Source organism: Bombina bombina, chromosome 4 (assembly GCF_027579735.1).
Source record: "Bombina bombina isolate aBomBom1 chromosome 4, aBomBom1.pri, whole genome shotgun sequence".
In the NCBI taxonomy this organism is placed as follows: domain Eukaryota; kingdom Metazoa; phylum Chordata; class Amphibia; order Anura; family Bombinatoridae; genus Bombina; species Bombina bombina.
Genome location: NC_069502.1, coordinates 168,182,188 through 168,200,248, shown reverse-complemented (window position 1 = coordinate 168,200,248; position 18,061 = coordinate 168,182,188). Strand labels below are relative to the sequence as shown.

Here is an 18,061-nt window from a genome sequence, read left to right as displayed (position 1 = left end):
TTAGGGGTTAATAAATGTAGGTAGGTTGCGGCGATGTTAGGGACAGCAGATTAGGGGTTAATATGTTTATTCTAGTGGTAGCGATGTCCAGAGCGGCAGATTAGGGGTTAATATTTTTATTATAGTGTTTGTGATGCGGGAGGGCCTCGGTTTAGGGGCTAATAGGTAGTTTATGGGTGTTAGTGTACTTTTTAGCACTTTAGTTATGAGTTTTATGCTACAGCGTTGTAGTGTAAAACTCATAACTACTGACTTTAAAATGCGGTACGAATCTTGACGGGATAGACTGTACCACTCACTTTTTGGCCTGCCAGGAGAAGCTCGTAATACCGGCGCTATGGAAGTCCCATAGAAAAAAGACAATACGCAATTTGCGTAAGTTGATTTGCGGTAAGGCCAAAAAAGTGTGCGGTGCCCCTAAATCTGCAAGACTCGTAGTACCAGCGGTAGTAAAAAAGCAGCGTTATGAGGCTCAACGCTGCTTTTTTACTCATAACGCAAGACTCATAATCTAGCTGTTAGTTTGATATTACTAAAAAGGAACCCACTGGTGACAACAACAAAAATGGTATAGAACCCTCTTCTTAAACCAAAATGGCTATAAAAACATTTCGTATTTTATATTCTTAATGTCCATGATATTTCAGGAAAAACCTAGTTTGGGCGTATAGACTAGATTAAAATAAAGAATTTGTGCTGTACAATTAAAGGGACATGAAACCCAAAACAATTATTTCATGATTCAGATAGAGAATTCAATTTCAAACAAATGTCTAATTTACTTCTATTATCTCATCTGTTTCTTTGTCTTGGAATCATTTGTTGAAGGAGCAGCAATGCACTACTGGTTTCTAACTGAACACATGGGTGAGCCAATCACAATCAATATATATATATATATATATATATATATATATATATATATATATATATATATATATATATATATATATATATATATATATGCAGGCACCAATCAACAGCTAGAACCTAAGTTCTCTGCTGCTCATGAACTTGCCTAGATAACCCTTTCAGCAAAGGATAACAAGAGAAGGAAGCAAATTGAATAACAGAAGTAAATTGGAAAGTTGTTTAAAATTGTATTCTCTATCTGAATCATGAAACAAAATGTTTGGGTGTCATGTCCCTTTAATTTCCTTTTTTCTGCAATTATATATGAATAGCCAAAAATAATAAAACAGCAATGTTTTAATAAGTGAGGAACAAAACTTTTCAAAATAAAAAAAAGTGGTGATCACATATATATATATATATATATATATATATATCAGTGACATGCAGTGACGTCAGAGGCTGGTGAGGCAGTGGCTAGGATACGCCTTCATTCTTTAGATATCCTTTGTTGAAGAAATAGCAATGCACATGGGTGAGCCAATCACATGAGGTATCTATGTGCAGCCACCAATCAGCAGCTACTGAGCATATTTAGATATGATTTTCAACAAAGGACATCAAAAGAATGAAGAAAATTAGATATTAGATGTAAATTGGAAAGTTATTTAAATTTGCATATGGGTTTCATATGGGTTTCATGTCCCTTTAAATGGTGTCTTGGAAAACTGGTCAACTTAGTAAACATCTGATTTTAGTCTAAAAGGATTGTAACAGAAACTCTTGCCAGATAACACAATGCTTGCTCTGATTATGAGATCTAGAAATCCATGCCCATTAAAATATGTTTAAAACATACTTTTTACCTTAATGCTGCAAATTATGCTTATAGATTCTTTCATTACATAAGGGATGAGAGTCAGAGGGGGAGGAAGAGAGACAGAGAGAGAAAGAGACCATGGGGGAGAACAACACATAAGGAGAGAGATGGATAGATAGAGAGAGAGACACATACACACACAAGGGGGGGGGGGGAGAGAGGGACCACTGCATTTTAAGTAATAAAACAGCAGAGCTACAGAGAGTTCAGAAAATGAGTCTATAATTTAGTGTGAAGTACAGAGGCAAGCTGCTAAGTTAGTGGGTGTAAAGTTTGAGTAAACAAAATACAAAAACGACCCTGCTGTAAAAGAGTAAAAAAACACTAAACCACATTCATTAAATTATAATTTTCACTAACAGAATCCCTTTCAGTAAAATATTACTTTAATAAGATGTGGCTGAAACACTGCTCTCTGTGCCTCTTTTCCTGCTCTGTAAGGATTCAGGAAATGCCGGTGGCACATTCCACTGCACTTAGAGGTGAAGAACAGAACTCTCTTTTTCACTTTAGCAAAGCTAGCAGGTTCACAGGACAGCAACAAAATAAATGAAAGTTGTTTTTTTCCGTTTTTGTTTTGTTTTATATGATTTAACATCCAGCCCCAACCCTATGTTCCACTTACTAATGCCTCTCGCTGGATTGGTTCAGCCCAAATAGGACTGCCTCAAATAAGCAGTTAATGGGCCATGCAATGATCTTAACCACTTGCATCCAGTAGGTGGTGCAGCATGTTGTGTAATGGTGGGCAGACCTGCTTGTGCCTCTCCATTGCACAACATATAGCTGTGAGAAAAAAAAATGCTGGGGAAAAAAAATAATTTTTTTTTTAAAGGGACAGTCTAGTCAAAATTAAACTTTCATGATTCAGACAGGGCATGCAATTTTAAACAACTTTCCAATTTACTTCTATTATCTAATTTGCTCAATTCTTTAGATATCCTTTGTTGAAGAAATAGCAATGTACATGCGTGAGCCAATCACACAAGGCCTTTATGTGCAGCAACCAATCAGCAGCTACTGAGCATATCTAGATATGCTTTTCAGCAAGTGATATCAAGAGAATGAAGCAAATTAGATAATAGACGTAAATTAGAAAGTTGTTTAAAATTACATGCTCTTTCTAAATCATGAAAGAAAAAAATTGGGTATCATGACCCTTTAAAGCCAATAAAAAAATATATATTTTTGCCCATATGAGAGGTGAAGCACTGCCTCACCTGCCTTTAGTGACTGCACATCACTGATATATATATATATATATATATATATATATATATATATATATATATATATATATATATATATATATATATATATATATACTCCTCCTAACAAACACACTCACAGGTCTTTCTTAATGAACAAAATTTGTTTTTTTTATTGGAACGTTTTCGGGGAGACGTTCCCCTTCATCAGCCTGATGAAGGGGAACGTCTCCCCGAAAACGTTCCAATAAAAAAACAAATTTTGTTCTTTAAGAAAGACCTGTGAGTGTGTTTGTTAGGAGGAGTATTTATTATATTTATGCACCTGAGCGGATGACACCAGGAGGGTAACACTGTGATTTGAATTGAAATATATATATAAATATATATATATAGTACTGTGCAAAAGTCTTTGGCCACCATTAGATTTGTTGTTTAGCAAAGTTTTAATGGCCATCCATATTTATTTTTATGTCTCTTTATTAACAAAATGGCTTCTTCAGGCAATAGTCAGTGTTTAGTGTGACCTCCCTTGGCACTAAGCACATCTTGAACTCTTTTGGGGAGACTGTCCTGAAGCTTTCTGAAGTAATATTCTAGTATATTCTACCAGCACTTTTCAGCACTTCCCAGAGTTCTTCTTTAGATTTAGGTTGTCTTTTATTTATTCCTCTGCCCAGGTGATCCCATACTGCCTCTATAATATTCAGGTCTGGACTCTGTGGAGGCCAGTCCATGACTGTCAGACGTTTTATCAGCTGTCTTTCTCTCCAAATATGATTTCACTGCATTAGCAGTGTGCTTTGGATCATTATCATGCTGAAAAATAACACCATTCCCAATCAAGTGCTTTCCAGAAGGAATGGCATGATGAATTAAACTTGTCTGTACTTGTCAGCATTCATGTTACCATTAATTTGGACACTAGCACTAGCACCACTGGCAGAAATGAGAAATGGAGCCCCAAACCAGGACAGACCCTCCACCATGTTTCACTGAAGGCTGCAAGCACTCATTCTTCCATCTCTCTCCAACTCTTGTTCTCACATGTCAAACTTGGATTCATCACTCCATAATACTCTTTTCCGCTAATCTTTATTACAATCTTTGTGAGCTTTAGCATATCTTAGCCTTTTTACCCTGTTAAGCTTCTTCTGACTGTAGAAGAGTCAACTTGGCATCACGATGAAGCTGCCAGATGCTGAACCAGGTCATTGCTGGACTTCTGGTCTTTCAAAGAAGAAACTTCGCATTAGAGTTTGAAAGTTTTCTTTTTTTTTGTCCTTGGGCTCTCCTTATTCTTCAAATTTCTTTATAACCGCTTTAATACCACATATTGAGTATCCAGTTTGTTTGCAGATTTCCCTTAGAGAGTGACCTTGCTGATGCAAAAGTATGATTTTATGTCTGTCAAATTCTGTTATCATTGGCATTTTGAATGGAATGATGTGGTTGAAAGATGGTCTTATTAGCATGCTTCCTATAAATTAAATTCATACCACATGTGTGCTCAATCATGTCTTGCACAAACCTGGTGTAATAGTCCTTTTTCATAGCAGTAATTTTCACATGAAATAGTAGGACAAATACAGGTGTTAGTAATGACATTAATTAGGGTTCCATTTAGGTTTCCAAGAGCCAGGTTCCTGCTATTGCTCAAATGTAAGGGGAAGTCACACTAAATACTTCCCACTTTAGCCTATAGCAGCTGTTTGTTTCTGATGTTTAATTCTGCGTACAAATATCCTTTTTTTTCTGGTTGTATTCTAATGAATAGACTGAGAAATAATTATATATGGTCATTATACCATTGCTAAAACAACAAACCCAATGGTGGCCTAAGACTTTTGCACAGTACTGTGTGTGTGTGTGTGTGTGTGTGTGTGTGTATATATATATATATATATATATATATATATATATATATATATTGCCACCATTGGTAAATATGTGAAAAGACGGCTGTGAAAATGTGTCGTTATTGTTTAACATTTTGATCTTATGTTAAAAAAATACACAAAAATACTCTGCTATTATGGATATCAAACAATTGCAAACACAACGCAGGTTTATCCAAAAAAAATTATAATCTTTGTTAAATATATGTGTGGCACAATTATTGGCACCTTTTTAGTCAATACTTTGTGCTACCTCCCTTTACCAAGATAACCGCTCTGAATCTTCTCCTATAATACATGGCAAGGAATCTGAGACCATTCCTCCATACAAAAAGAGTAATGCTTTTGCTATTTTCTTATAGCCACTTCCCATTTTGTAAAGCTGATTAACCTTTTGCCGCACATCACTGCTGTCACTGCTGTATTCCTTGGTCTTACCCATTGTGATGAATGACCAAGGGAATTTTGCCTATGTGTTACCGCATATTTATACCCCTGTGAAACAGGAAGTCATGGTTCATGGTTAAACAATTTCCTGTTTCTAGTCACCCAGGTGTACTAAAAAATTTAAAATATCAATGGGAATAGGCTTCAAATATATTTTTCTCGTATGAATTCATAGGGGTGCCAATATTTGTGCCACACATATATGTATATATATTAACATATATTTTTTTAACAAAAAGATCAAAGGTTGAATAATAAAGACAATTTTTCACAGCCTTATTTGCTCATATTTACCAAGGGTGGCAATTTTAGTGGAGGGCACTGTATATGTGTGTGTCTGTGTATTTGTTTGTGTGTACGTATATATGTATATATACATACACAAACAAAGAGGTATCAGCGCACATCCATTTTCAAAAGCACAACATATGTTTTACTGCTGCAAAAAATTGCCTGCATATACATCAAGAGACAACTATTCTTTTTTAAATAATATTGGGAACTTAGTCACACAATATGGCCATACTTTGCTTAGCCAGTCACCACTTACAAGGTGCCCCAATTCGACTGGTCCTACTCTAAGTCCTTTTGCCACAGAGGGCTGAAACATTCCTGCTTTTACTCTTCATAATAGAATGAGACTCCCTGGCTTTTTATTCACAACTCTTTAACACTGTAATGAGCACACCTGAACTTGGGTGGGGTGCTTAAACCAATGGGAGATGGTCAGTCTCCCTGGTAATTTTAAATACAAATACAAAATTTGTTTTTTTAGCACACCTTACAAAAAGTTTAAATCAACATCTGGGAGTGCTGCCAATATGACCCAGTAATTACACAAACAAAGAGGTATCAGCGCACATCCATTTTCAAAAGCACAACATATGTTTTACTGCTGCAAAAAATTGCCTGCATATACATCAAGAGACAACTATTCTTTTTTTAAATAATATTGGGAACTTAGTCACACAATATGGCCATACTTTGCTTAGGCAATTTTTTGCAGCAGTAAAACATATGTTGTGCTTTTGAAAATGGATGTGCGCTGATACCTCTTTGTTTGTGTAATTACTGGGTCATATTGGCAGCACTCCCAGATGTTGATTTAAACTTTTTGTAAGGTGTGCTAAAAAAACAAATTTTGTATTTGTATTTAAAATTACCAGGGAGACTGACCATCTCCCATTGGTTTAAGCACCCCACCCAAGTTCAGGTGTGCTCATTACAGTGTTAAAGAGTTGTGAATAAAAAGCCAGGGAGTCTCAGTCTATTATGAAGAGTAAAAGCAGGAATGTTTGAGCCCTCTGTGGCAAAAGGACTTAGAGTAGGACCAGTCGAATTGGGGCACCTTGTAAGTGGTGACTGGCTAAGCAAAGTATGGCCATATTGTGTGACTAAGTTCCCAATATTATTTAAAAAAGAATAGTTGTCTCTTGATGTATATGCAGGCAATTTTTTGCAGCAGTAAAACATATGTTGTGCTTTTGAAAATGGATGTGCGCTGATACCTCTTTGTTTGTGTAATTACTGGGTCATATTGGCAGCACTCCCAGATGTTGATTTAAACTTTTTGTAAGGTGTGCTAAAAAAAAATTTTTGTATTTATATATACATACACATATGGAAATATTCACAGATATATGTGTGTGTTTATTTGTATTTTATATTCCAGAGTATAAGGGCACTCACAGGACTTTAGACTGTCTCAAGTTTATTAAATTGGAGCTGTTTGAAATTTAAACGAACAGAAAGGAAATATCTAGTAAACCAAGAAAAATCAACTACGATTGTAATGTAAATTTTGCCCCTCATACGCCAACCTATTTATGGGTTGGTGGGAATACAGTTTCCTCTTTGGAGATAAATACCATTTATGGTAAAAAGATCAAATATTATAAGAGGTTTATCGATGATCTCATATTTATTGGCACATTGAATGAACAGGAGGCTGGCCTTTTTATGGATCACTTAAATCAAACTATACCAGAGATTAAATTTACTTTTGAGTAGCACGTCAGAAATTCACTTTTTGGATATTAATCTTAAATTTGATTTTGTACATAAGCACATAGATGCGAATTTGTATCGCAAACAAATATCAGGGAATTCGTTATTGCACGCCTCAACCCAAACATGTATTTCGTGGCATTGCTAAAGGTCAGTTTCTCAGAGACAAGCGTATTAGCTCTAAAGAGGAATCATTTAATCCTGAAACAATAGCTCTGCAACAGAGGCTGAGCAGTAGAGGTTACCCTGATAAAGTGATAAAAGGTGCTTTAAAAGAGGTATGAAAAAATGAATAGAGGGAATCTATTGAAACCAGTTAAATGAAAGACAGAAGTTTACAACAGAGGTAACAAGAAACCTACATTTGTCACCAAATCTGCAACATAATTAAAAAGTATCTACCAATATCGTATGGCGATGAGCTTTTAAAAGATACCATAAAGAATGGTTGCAGATTTGTTTACGCAAGGAATTTGACACTTGGTAATATGGTGTCCCGTAGTTTGCTACGAGGAGAAAGAAACAATAGTTTGTGGCTAAACCATAATAGTACCTATAGATGTGGTAAAAAGTGCAAGGTGTGTGACCATCAAAAAAGTGGCCCAACTTCTCATCATGTGTAACAGGGTAGACTTTTAACACCAAAGGTTGCATAAATTGTTCATCTAAATTTGTGGTTTACCTCATAGAATAACATTTGAAACAATACTTAGGGATGACTATGCGCAATGTTCGTACAAGAATAAGTGAGCACCTGGGGTATATCACAAATAATAATAGATGCTCTGAACTTGCTAGACACTTTATTGATCTACATAGAGGAAATGTGTGTTCCTTTAAATGGAATGCAATCGTGAACATAAAAAAAAACCTTTAGGGGAGGTGATAAGTGGAACACGTTAGCGAGACAAGAAGTCTATTGGGTTCACAAACTGTGCACTTAAGCGCCCTATGATTTTAATGATATCATTAATTTCTGGGAATAATTAATACTTATCAATTGTGAATGATATATTAAATATCCCTATATTATATGACAAGTCATTAAAGAGCTTCTATGTATTTGACATGTATGTTACCATAAGTCATAGGCTGAGGTCACTTTACACAAATGTTTAAGTACAATTCTTGTGTCATTGAATCTTGTGAATAAGTGAGTATTTGAACTGTTTACAAACTGTCCAAACCTGTACATATTTTCATCCATATGCATTAATTATATTTGCTGTGTGTAATGTGAGATAGGAAGGGTTAAAGTTGTTCTCTCCATTAATACTAGGAAGGGGGTGTGTTTGAATTTGAACCAATAGCAATTGTATTAACCTTTTAAAGTGCACTACACCTGTTGTAATGTATGGTCTATGATTATGGCGGTCTATTGCTGAAATGCGTAAGCTATTTTTGGAGTGGTGTCTCTGTGACATTTTTAATTTTTTCCAAAAAAGACATTTGTCCTGTTTGGAACCTTTTTCGTTCCTATACGTGCAAGTAAACATGTGTATGTATATATATATATATATATATATATATATATATATATATATATATATATATATATATATATATATATATATATATATATATATATATATATATATATAGACACACACATATATACATATACACATACAAATATATATATATATATGTGTGTGTATTTGTGTATGTGTAAGTAAACATACATATATATATATATATATATATATATATATATATATATATATGGTCTCTCTCTCTCTTCATATAGAGCATGCAATTTTAAACAACTTTCTAATTTACTCCTATTATCACATTGTCTTCATTCTCTTGGTATCTTTATTTGAAAAGCAAGAATCTGTCCAGGGTACTGAACCAAAAAATAGCTTAGATGCCTTCTTTTAAAGATAGCAAGAGAACAAAGAAAAATTGATAATAGGAGTAAATTAGAAAGTTGCTTAAAATTGCTTGCTCTATCTGAATCACTAAAGAAAGAATGTGTACATTTAATGGGTTAACATGAATATGGCTTATATACTACATTTTTTATTCTTACTACCTTTTAATATTAAAAATATATATTTATGGATCTAACTTCCTACAATTTAGCTATATTATCATCCAAAATGCTTATTCTATTTACAACTAGCAGCCCAGTTACTCTGATATGTTCTGTGAATGTTGGTTGTTTATTGCAATTTAAAGTTGAAGTATTACTTTAATGGGAAGACATGAGTATGAGAAACTAGCCTTGTTAATCAGTAAAAGGAAGAAAAAAAGACATTTGAAAAAAATTGGGAGTTTCAGGCTGTTATTTAAGTTTCAGTGGGAGTTGTATTAGCAAAGTCAGCACCTCTGTGTATCATAACCATTTGTGACTAATCATGTGTATTTTTTCCAGTGTTCACATTTAAAGAAGAAACAGAATGGGAAAACAGAACAGTAAACTGAGACCTGAAATCTTGCAAGATCTTCGGGAAAACACAGAGTTCACAGATCATGAGCTACAAGAGTGGTATAAAGGATTCCTAAAGGATTGTCCCACAGGGCACCTAACAGTGGAAGAGTTCAAGAAGATCTATGCAAACTTCTTTCCTTATGGTGATGCCTCAAAATTTGCAGAGCATGTATTTCGTACCTTTGACACGAACGGGGATGGGACGATTGACTTTCGGGAATTTATAATTGCGCTTAGTGTCACCTCACGAGGAAAGCTGGAACAGAAGCTTAAGTGGGCATTTAGCATGTATGACCTGGATGGTAATGGTTATATAAGTCGAGGAGAAATGCTAGAGATTGTACAGGTAAGAAAACACTTTCATTTTTATAATACTTACATGGAAAACCGCCAGATGCACTAACAAATACGTTCCCATGTTTGTAAAGCATATCCATTTGAAGAAAAGGGGGAAAAAAACGGTAACTCCTCACTTTATTTTTAAAAGATACTTAAAACCACAGTCCTTGTAGTATGCAAATGGATTGCAAAAATCCATAAGGACACAAGTTCTTATCCAAAGTTAAAAATTAATCTAGAGACCTGCAGGCTAGCAGTCTGTCGGGGGTCGTGTAACGGAGGAGTCTCGTTCAATATCGGAATTAACCAGACAAAACGCTCCACCAACTAAGAACGGCCATGGTGTTTATAAAGCACCATTATGTTCCATAATACTAAATATATGTATTATAATATACATTAAACCTATCCATAGGTATAAAATATAATACAATATTACAACAAGCCTTATACACGATAATGTAGGAAATGGTGAACCCTTCCCAAAAAACGTACAACCTTTAGAAGAGGTGGCCAGACTGTTACAGTGCCAGATTAGTGATATTCTTCTAAACATATCTTTGATAGGCAGTTTGGTGGTAGCCCTACACCGAATGTCACACATGAACCTTTTTTTTTCTCCTCTTCAAATGTTTTTAGAAAAATATATATAGAGGTACAATAGGACCAGCACACACAGAAATGTCCAATGTAATACGTAGAAGAAAAGTGCTCTTTTAGAAACATATATGGCATTGACTAAGCCTACACAACTTACCATGAACCAGCATGAGTGCACATTCCCAGAAACATGCACATTAGATTATCCCAAAGGGAACAGGAATAAGACAGCTGCAGAGACAATAAGTCAGCTGTTTTCCCAACATCATGTGTTGGCAACATGGATGAATCATATGATTGGGCTACTGTATTAAATTTAGTGCAGGGTCAAGGAGTTACATGGGTTTAATATCATGTTTTATTATGACATCATACAACTACGTGCTACACATAATCACAGAGGGCGACAGTAAGACTTGATTTAAATCATTGTTTTCTACATAAAGGTTTCAGATTACGTTTACAGTTATGTCAGAAAATGACTGATTTAGTTATATACCAGTAGAAATACATAGATAATTATGAAATGATTGGGAGGTGAACTATCTCCAGTTTAATAGGTTAATCATTCATATTTGATCAATTACCTTAATAATAGCAATTTAAATAGTTTAATTTAATTTTAGAAAAATAATCATTACCTTAAAGGGGTATGAAACCCAAAAAAAGTTTTTTTGTTATTCAGTCAGAGCATACAATTTAAAAAACGTTTCCAATTTACTTCTATTATCAATTTTGCTACATTCCCATGATATTTTTTGTTGAAGAGATACGTTGGTATGTGCCTGGAGCACTACATGACAGGAAATAGTGTTGTCATCTAGTGCTCTTGCAAGTGGATAATATATAATGCTCCAGAATTGGGCTTCTAAGCTTACATCCCTGTTTTTCAACAAAAGATATCAAGAGAATGAAGAAAAAATTGTAATAAAAGTAAATTAGAAAGTTGTTTAAAATGGCATGCTCTAACTGAATCATGAAAAAATGTGGGTTTCATATGCTTTTAATAATACCATTTTAAATAGTTTTATTTAACTAAAATAATTACATTATAGTTTTCACTTTCATTTCTACTGCTTGCCCCCTCCCTCCTCACACGTAGGTCCTTGTGCAGATCTATTCCACTCTTCTATTCATTGAGCTTCTTGAAACTTAGTAAGGGGTTGATTCTGTGTACAAAGAATTGCAGGGGAACAATTGGATTAAAGGGGCAGTAAAGTAAAAAATAAACTTTCATGATTCAGATAGAACATGCAATTTTTAAACAACTTTCTAGTCTACTTCTTATATCTAATTTGCTTTGTTCTATGTGTATCCTTTGTTGCAAAGCATACCAAGATAGGAGTGGGAGCAGCAATGCGCTAGCTGCTGTTTGGTGGCTGCACATAAATGCCTCTAGTCATTGGCTCACGCAATGTGTTCACTTAGCTCACAATAGTGCATTGCTGGTCATTCAACATTCATATGAAGCATTTGATAATAGAACTACAAAACCAAGAATATGTGATGTTATCTTTTAAACAGAGAAAAATGCCCAAAATATTTTCTCTCTGGGAGAGCATGACATTGTGAAATGATTTATGGAATTAAATTACATTTTTTTTTTAAATATTACAGCCATGAATATACAGCATCATGCTACATAATTAAAAATGAATCCTTATTTTAGAATAAAAAACTGATAAAATGTTTAAAGGGACATGAGGGTTTGTATCCCTTTAAAGGGACATGAAACCCACATTTTTTCTTTCATGATTCAGATAGAGAATACAATTTTAAACAACATTCCAAATTTTCCAAATTATTTCTATTAACTAATTCTTTAGATACCCTTTGTTTAAGAAATAGCAATGCACATGGGTTAGCCAATCACACAAGACATCTATCTGCAGCCACCAATCAACAGATATCCAGCCTATTTAGAAATTATTTTCAACAAAGGATATCAAGAGAATGAATCAAATTAGATAATAGAAGTAAAATGGAAGGTTGATTAAAATTGCATACTCTTTGTAAATCATGAAGGAAAAAATGTTTGAGTTCCAGTCTATACATAGGCATGTGCAGAATATGCACAATACTAATTCAGGGGAGCCTTTTATTAGTGCAGGTTGCAGGTCTATCTATCTCATCTATCTACTCAAAATCATTATACAGAGCAGTATAGATTATTACTATTGCTTACTGCTGAGATATCTTTAGGGTGGAAGCAAAAATAAATTTGCACTAGGGCCCTCTTGAGTAGGTCAGTTACGGTTTATAATTATTGTTATACACTATAAATGTTTATGTAGAATCTCTACAGTGATTCATTTTTTTATATTCTCGTGTGGTATGAATTACATACGCTAACTCTGTCATGTCTGTCTAACCTAAATCTATCAGGCAATAATACAGCTATCTACTGCCTTTTGTCTTCCCCCCACTTACTCATTTTCTTATAACCTGTGCTGCTTTCCCCTCTAATGCTACTGTGCTTGTGTGTGTGTGTGTGTGTGTGTGTGAGTGTCTTTTGTTTGTGTGTGTGTGTATGTCTGTGTGTTTGTGTGTATGTTTGTGTGTTTGTATGTGTATGTATGTGTGTGTGTTTATGTTTATGTGTGTGTGTATATGTCTGACTCTGTGTGTTTGTGTGAGTCCTTTGTGTGTGTGTGTGTATGTCTGTGTGTATGTATGTGTGTGTGAATGTGTGTGTATGTATGTGTATGTCTGTGTGTTTGTGTGTATGTATGTGTGTGTGAATGTGTGTGTATGTATGCGTGTGTGTATGTCTGTGTTTGTGTGTGTGTGTGTTTATGTTTGTGTGTGTGTATGTCTGTTTTTGTGTGTGTATGTTTGTGTGTATTTGTGTGTGTATGTCTGTGTTTGTGTGTGTGTTTATGTTTGTGTGTGTGTATGTCTGTGTGTTTGTGTGTATGTGTGTGTATGTATGTCTGTGTTTGTGTGTGTGTATGTCTGTGTGTTTTTGTGTTTGTATGTGTATGTATGTGTGTATGTATGTGTATGTCTGTATGTGTGTGTTTGTGTGTATGTGTGTGTGTGTATGTTTGTGTGTATGTCTGTGTGTTTGTGTGTGTGAATGTGTGTTTGTATGTGTGTGTGTTTGTGTGTTTGTGTGTGTATGTGTGTGTTTGTGTGTATGTGTATGTCTGTGTGCTTGTGTGTGTATGTTTGTGTGCTTGTGTGTGTTTATGTGTATGCCTGTGTGTGTGTGTGTGTATGTCTGTGTTTGTGTGTGTGTCTATGTGTATGTGTGTGTGTTTGTGTGTGGGTATGTTTATGTGTATGTCTGTGTGTGTGTTTGTGTGTGTGTATGTCTGTGTGTTTGTGTGTGTGTATGTCTGTGTGTGTGTTTGTGTGTGTGTATGTCTGTGTGTTTGTGTGTATGTCTGTGGGTTTGTGTATGTCTGTCTGTGTGTGTATGTCTGTGTCTTTGTGTATGTATGTGTGTGTTTGTGTGTATGTCTGTGTGTTTGTGTGTGTGTGTGTGTGTGTGTGTATGTCTGTGTGTTTGTGTGTGTGTATGTTTATGTATGTCTGTGTGTTTGTGTAGGGCTAAATTAATATTTTGCAGTTTGTTACTGTTTTTTGCTTAATGAGTTCCAGAGGGGGATCAAAGTGCAATACAATATTAATTTGTGCTCCACAATAGAGCTGGTTAACTGTAAGATGGTTTAAATTCTAATCAAACAAAACCGTTGTTTTAGATTAGTACATTGTGAAGTGCTGCCACCTTCCTTCAATAGTTATATTTCAATATTGCAATTTTACTGAATAATATTTTCAGCAATTTACTCTCATGGGTAATGGTGACATCCCACCTATGTCCCCTTTACATGTGTTAAATTAAATCTTGCTTCTTTTATAGTTACTATTACATAAAGCAATTTGGTCCTTGTGGTAAGGCGCAATTACTGGTTAATTCCCAGTGTCCCAGCTTTCTGTCTCAGGTTATTTTTTTACCAAGATCAAAAGTGCTTGATCTGTTCTAATGTCTTGTCACAAAATGCTTTATTTAATAGGCTTACAGTATATATCTATGACCCTCTTTCAAGCCTGCACATTGGTTGCTGTCAGGTTTGGTTTCTTTTAGATTATGTTTTAGCCATCAGGAAAGTCTTTCTGTTTTGTTTGAGTGAAAGTTAAAGGAATAGTCTAGAGAAAATTAAATTTTCATGATTCGGATAGAGCATGCAATTTTAAGCAACTTTCTAATTTGCTCATACTATCAATTATTCTTCATTCTCTTGGAATCTTTATTTGAAAAAGCAGGAATGTAAGCATAGGAGCCGGACCATTTTTGGTTCAGCACCTGGAAAGCGCTTTCTGATTGGTGTCTAAATATAGCCACCAATCAACAAGTGCTACCCAGGTGCTGAATCAAAAATGGGCCGGCACCTAAGCTTACCTTCAAATAAAGATACCAAGAGAATGAAGAAAAATTGATAATAGGAGTAAAATAGAAAGTTACTTAAAATTGCACGTTCTGTCTAAATCATGAAAGTTTAATTTTCTCTAGACTATCCCTTTAACTCTCCGCTGTTGTTTTAACCCCTTAATGACCGGACCATTTTTCAATTTTCTTACCCTTAATGACAATGGCTATTTTTACATTTCTGCTGTGTTTATGTTTAGCTGTAATTTTCCTCTTACTCATTTACTGTACCCACACATATTATATACCGTTTTTCTCGCCATTAAATGGACTTTCTAAAGATACCATTATTTTCATCATATCTTATAATTTACTATAAAAAATTTTATAAAATATGAGGAAAAAATTGAAAAAAACACACTTTTTCTAACTTTGACCCCAAAAATCTGTTACACATCTACGACCACCAAAAAACACCCATGCTAAATAGTTTCAAAATTTTGTCCTGAGTTTAGAAATACCCAATGTTTACATGTTCTTTGCTTTTTTTGCAAGTTATAGGGCCATAAATACAAGTAGCACTTTGCTATTTCCAAACCACTTTTTTTCAAAATTAGCGCTAGTTGCATTGGAACACTGATATCTGTCCGGAATCTCTGAATATCCCTTGACATGTATATATTTTTTTTTAGAAGACAACCCAAAGTATTGATTTATGCCCATTTTGGTATATTTCATGCCACCATTTCACTGCCAAATGCGAGCAAATAAAAAAAAATCGTTCACTTTTTCACAAATTTTGTCACAAACTTTAGGTTTCTCACTGAAATTATTTACAAACAGTTTGTGCAATTATGGCACAAATGGTTGTAAATGCTTCTCTGGGATCCCCTTTGTTCAGAAATAGCAGACATATATGGCTTTGGCATTGCTTTTTGGTAATTAGAAGGCCACTAAATGCCGCTGTGCACCACACGTGTATTATGCCCAGCAGTGAAGGGGTTAATTAGGGAGCTTGTAGAGACATTGAAGGGTTAATTTTAGCTTTAGTGTAGTGTAGTAGACAACCCAAAGTATTGATCTAGGCCCATTTTGGTACATTTCATGCCACCATTTCACCGCCAAATGCGAGCAAATAAAAAAAAAAGTTAAATTTTTCACAATTTTAGGTTTCTCACTGAAATTATTTACAAACAGCTTGTGCAATTATGTCAAAATTGTTGTAAATGCTTCTCTGGGATCTCCTTTGTTCAGAAATAGCAGACATATATGGCTTTGGCGTTGCTTTTTGGCAATTAGGAGGCCACTAAATGCTGCTGCGCACCACACTTGTATTATGCCCAGCAGTTAAGGGGTTAATTAGGTAGCTTGTAGAGAGCTTGCAGGGTTAATTTTAGCTTTAGTTTAGAGATCAGCCTCCCACCTGACACATCCAACCCCCTGATCCCTCCCAAACAGTTCTCTTCCCTCCCCCACCCCACAATTGTCCCCGCCATCTTAAGTACTGGCAGAAAGTCTGCCAGTACTAAAATAAAAGGTGTTTTTTATTTATTTATTTATTTTTTTTAATTATTCATCTGTGATGGACCCCTCCCTTAGCCCCCAACCTCCCTGATCCCCCCCCAAACAGCTCTCTAACCCTCCCAACCTACCTATTTGCCACCATCTTGGGTACTGGCAGCTGTCTGCCAGTACCCAGTTTTCCCCAAAAAAGAAAGGTTGTTTTTTCTTTCATGTAATTAGCAAGAGACCATGAGCTAGTGACGTATGGGATATACATTCCTACCAGGAGGGGCAAAGTTTCCCAAACCTCAAAATGCCTATAAATACACCCCTCACCACACCCACAAATCAGTTTTACAAACTTTGCCTCCTGTGGAGGTGGTGAAGTAAGTTTGTGCTAGATTCTACGTTGATATGCGCTCCGCAGCAGGTTGGAGCCCGGTTTTCCTCTCAGCGTGCAGTGAATGTCAGAGGGATGTGAAGAGAGTATTGCCTATTTGAATTCAATGATCTCCTTCTACGGGGTCTATTTCATAGGTTCTCTGTTATCGGTCGTAGAGATTCATCTCTTACCTCCCTTTTCAGATCGACGATATACTCTTATATATACCATTACCTCTACTGATTCTCGTTTCAGTACTGGTTTGGCTTTCTACTACATGTAGATGAGTGTCCTGGGGTAAGTAAGTCTTATTTTTGTGACACTCTAAGCTATGGTTGGGCCCTTTTATATAAAGTTCTAAATATTTGTGTTTAAACATTTATTTGCCTTGATTCAGGATGTTCAATATTCCTTATTTCAGACAGTCAGTTTCATTATTTGGGATAATGCATTTGAATAATCAATTTTCTTACCTTAAAATTTGACTTTTTTCCCTGTGGGCTGTTAGGCTCGCGGGGGCTGAAAATGCTTCATTTTATTGCGTCATTCTTGGCGCGGACTTTTTTGGCGCAAAAATTTTTCTTTGTTATTTCCGGCGTCGTACTTGTCGCCGGAAGTTGCGTCATTTTTGACGTTTTTGCGCCAAAAATGTTGGCGTTACCGGATGTGGCGTCATTTTTGGCGCTAAAAGCATTTAGGCGCCAAATAATGTGGGCGTCTTTTTTGGCGCCAAAAAATATGGGCGTCATTATTGTCTCCACATTATTTAAGTCTCTTTGTTTATTTGCTTCTGGTTGCTAGAAGCTTGTTCACTGGCATTTTTTCCCATTCCTGAAACTGTCATTTAAGGAATTTGATCAATTTTGCTTTATATGTTGTTTTTTCTTTTACATATTGCAAGATGTCTCAGATTGATCCTGAATCAGAAGATACTTCTGGAAAATCGCTGCCTGATGCTGGATCTACCAAAGTTAAGTGTATTTGCTGTAAACTTATGGTATCTGTTCCTCCAGCTGTTGTTTGTAATGAATGTCATGACAAACTTGTTAATGCAGATAATATTTCCTTTAGTAATGTTACATTACCTGTTGCTGTTCCATCAACATCTAATACTCAGAGTGTTCCTGTTAACATAA

At 35.3% G+C, this 18,061-nt stretch overlaps 1 protein-coding gene across 4 annotated transcripts in view; it reads left to right on the top strand.

Annotated features, from left to right (window-relative positions):
- Positions 1 to 18,061, top strand: part of HPCAL1 (hippocalcin like 1) — a 564,761-nt gene that overhangs the window by 519,455 nt on the left and 27,245 nt on the right. For all 4 annotated transcript variants that reach the window (XM_053709690.1, XM_053709687.1, XM_053709689.1 and 1 more), the window contains one exon: positions 9,670 to 10,072. In XM_053709690.1, the coding sequence (XP_053565665.1) occupies positions 9,695 to 10,072 (378 nt within the window). In that variant the 5' untranslated portion in view covers positions 9,670 to 9,694. The remainder of the gene's footprint in view (positions 1 to 9,669; positions 10,073 to 18,061) is intronic.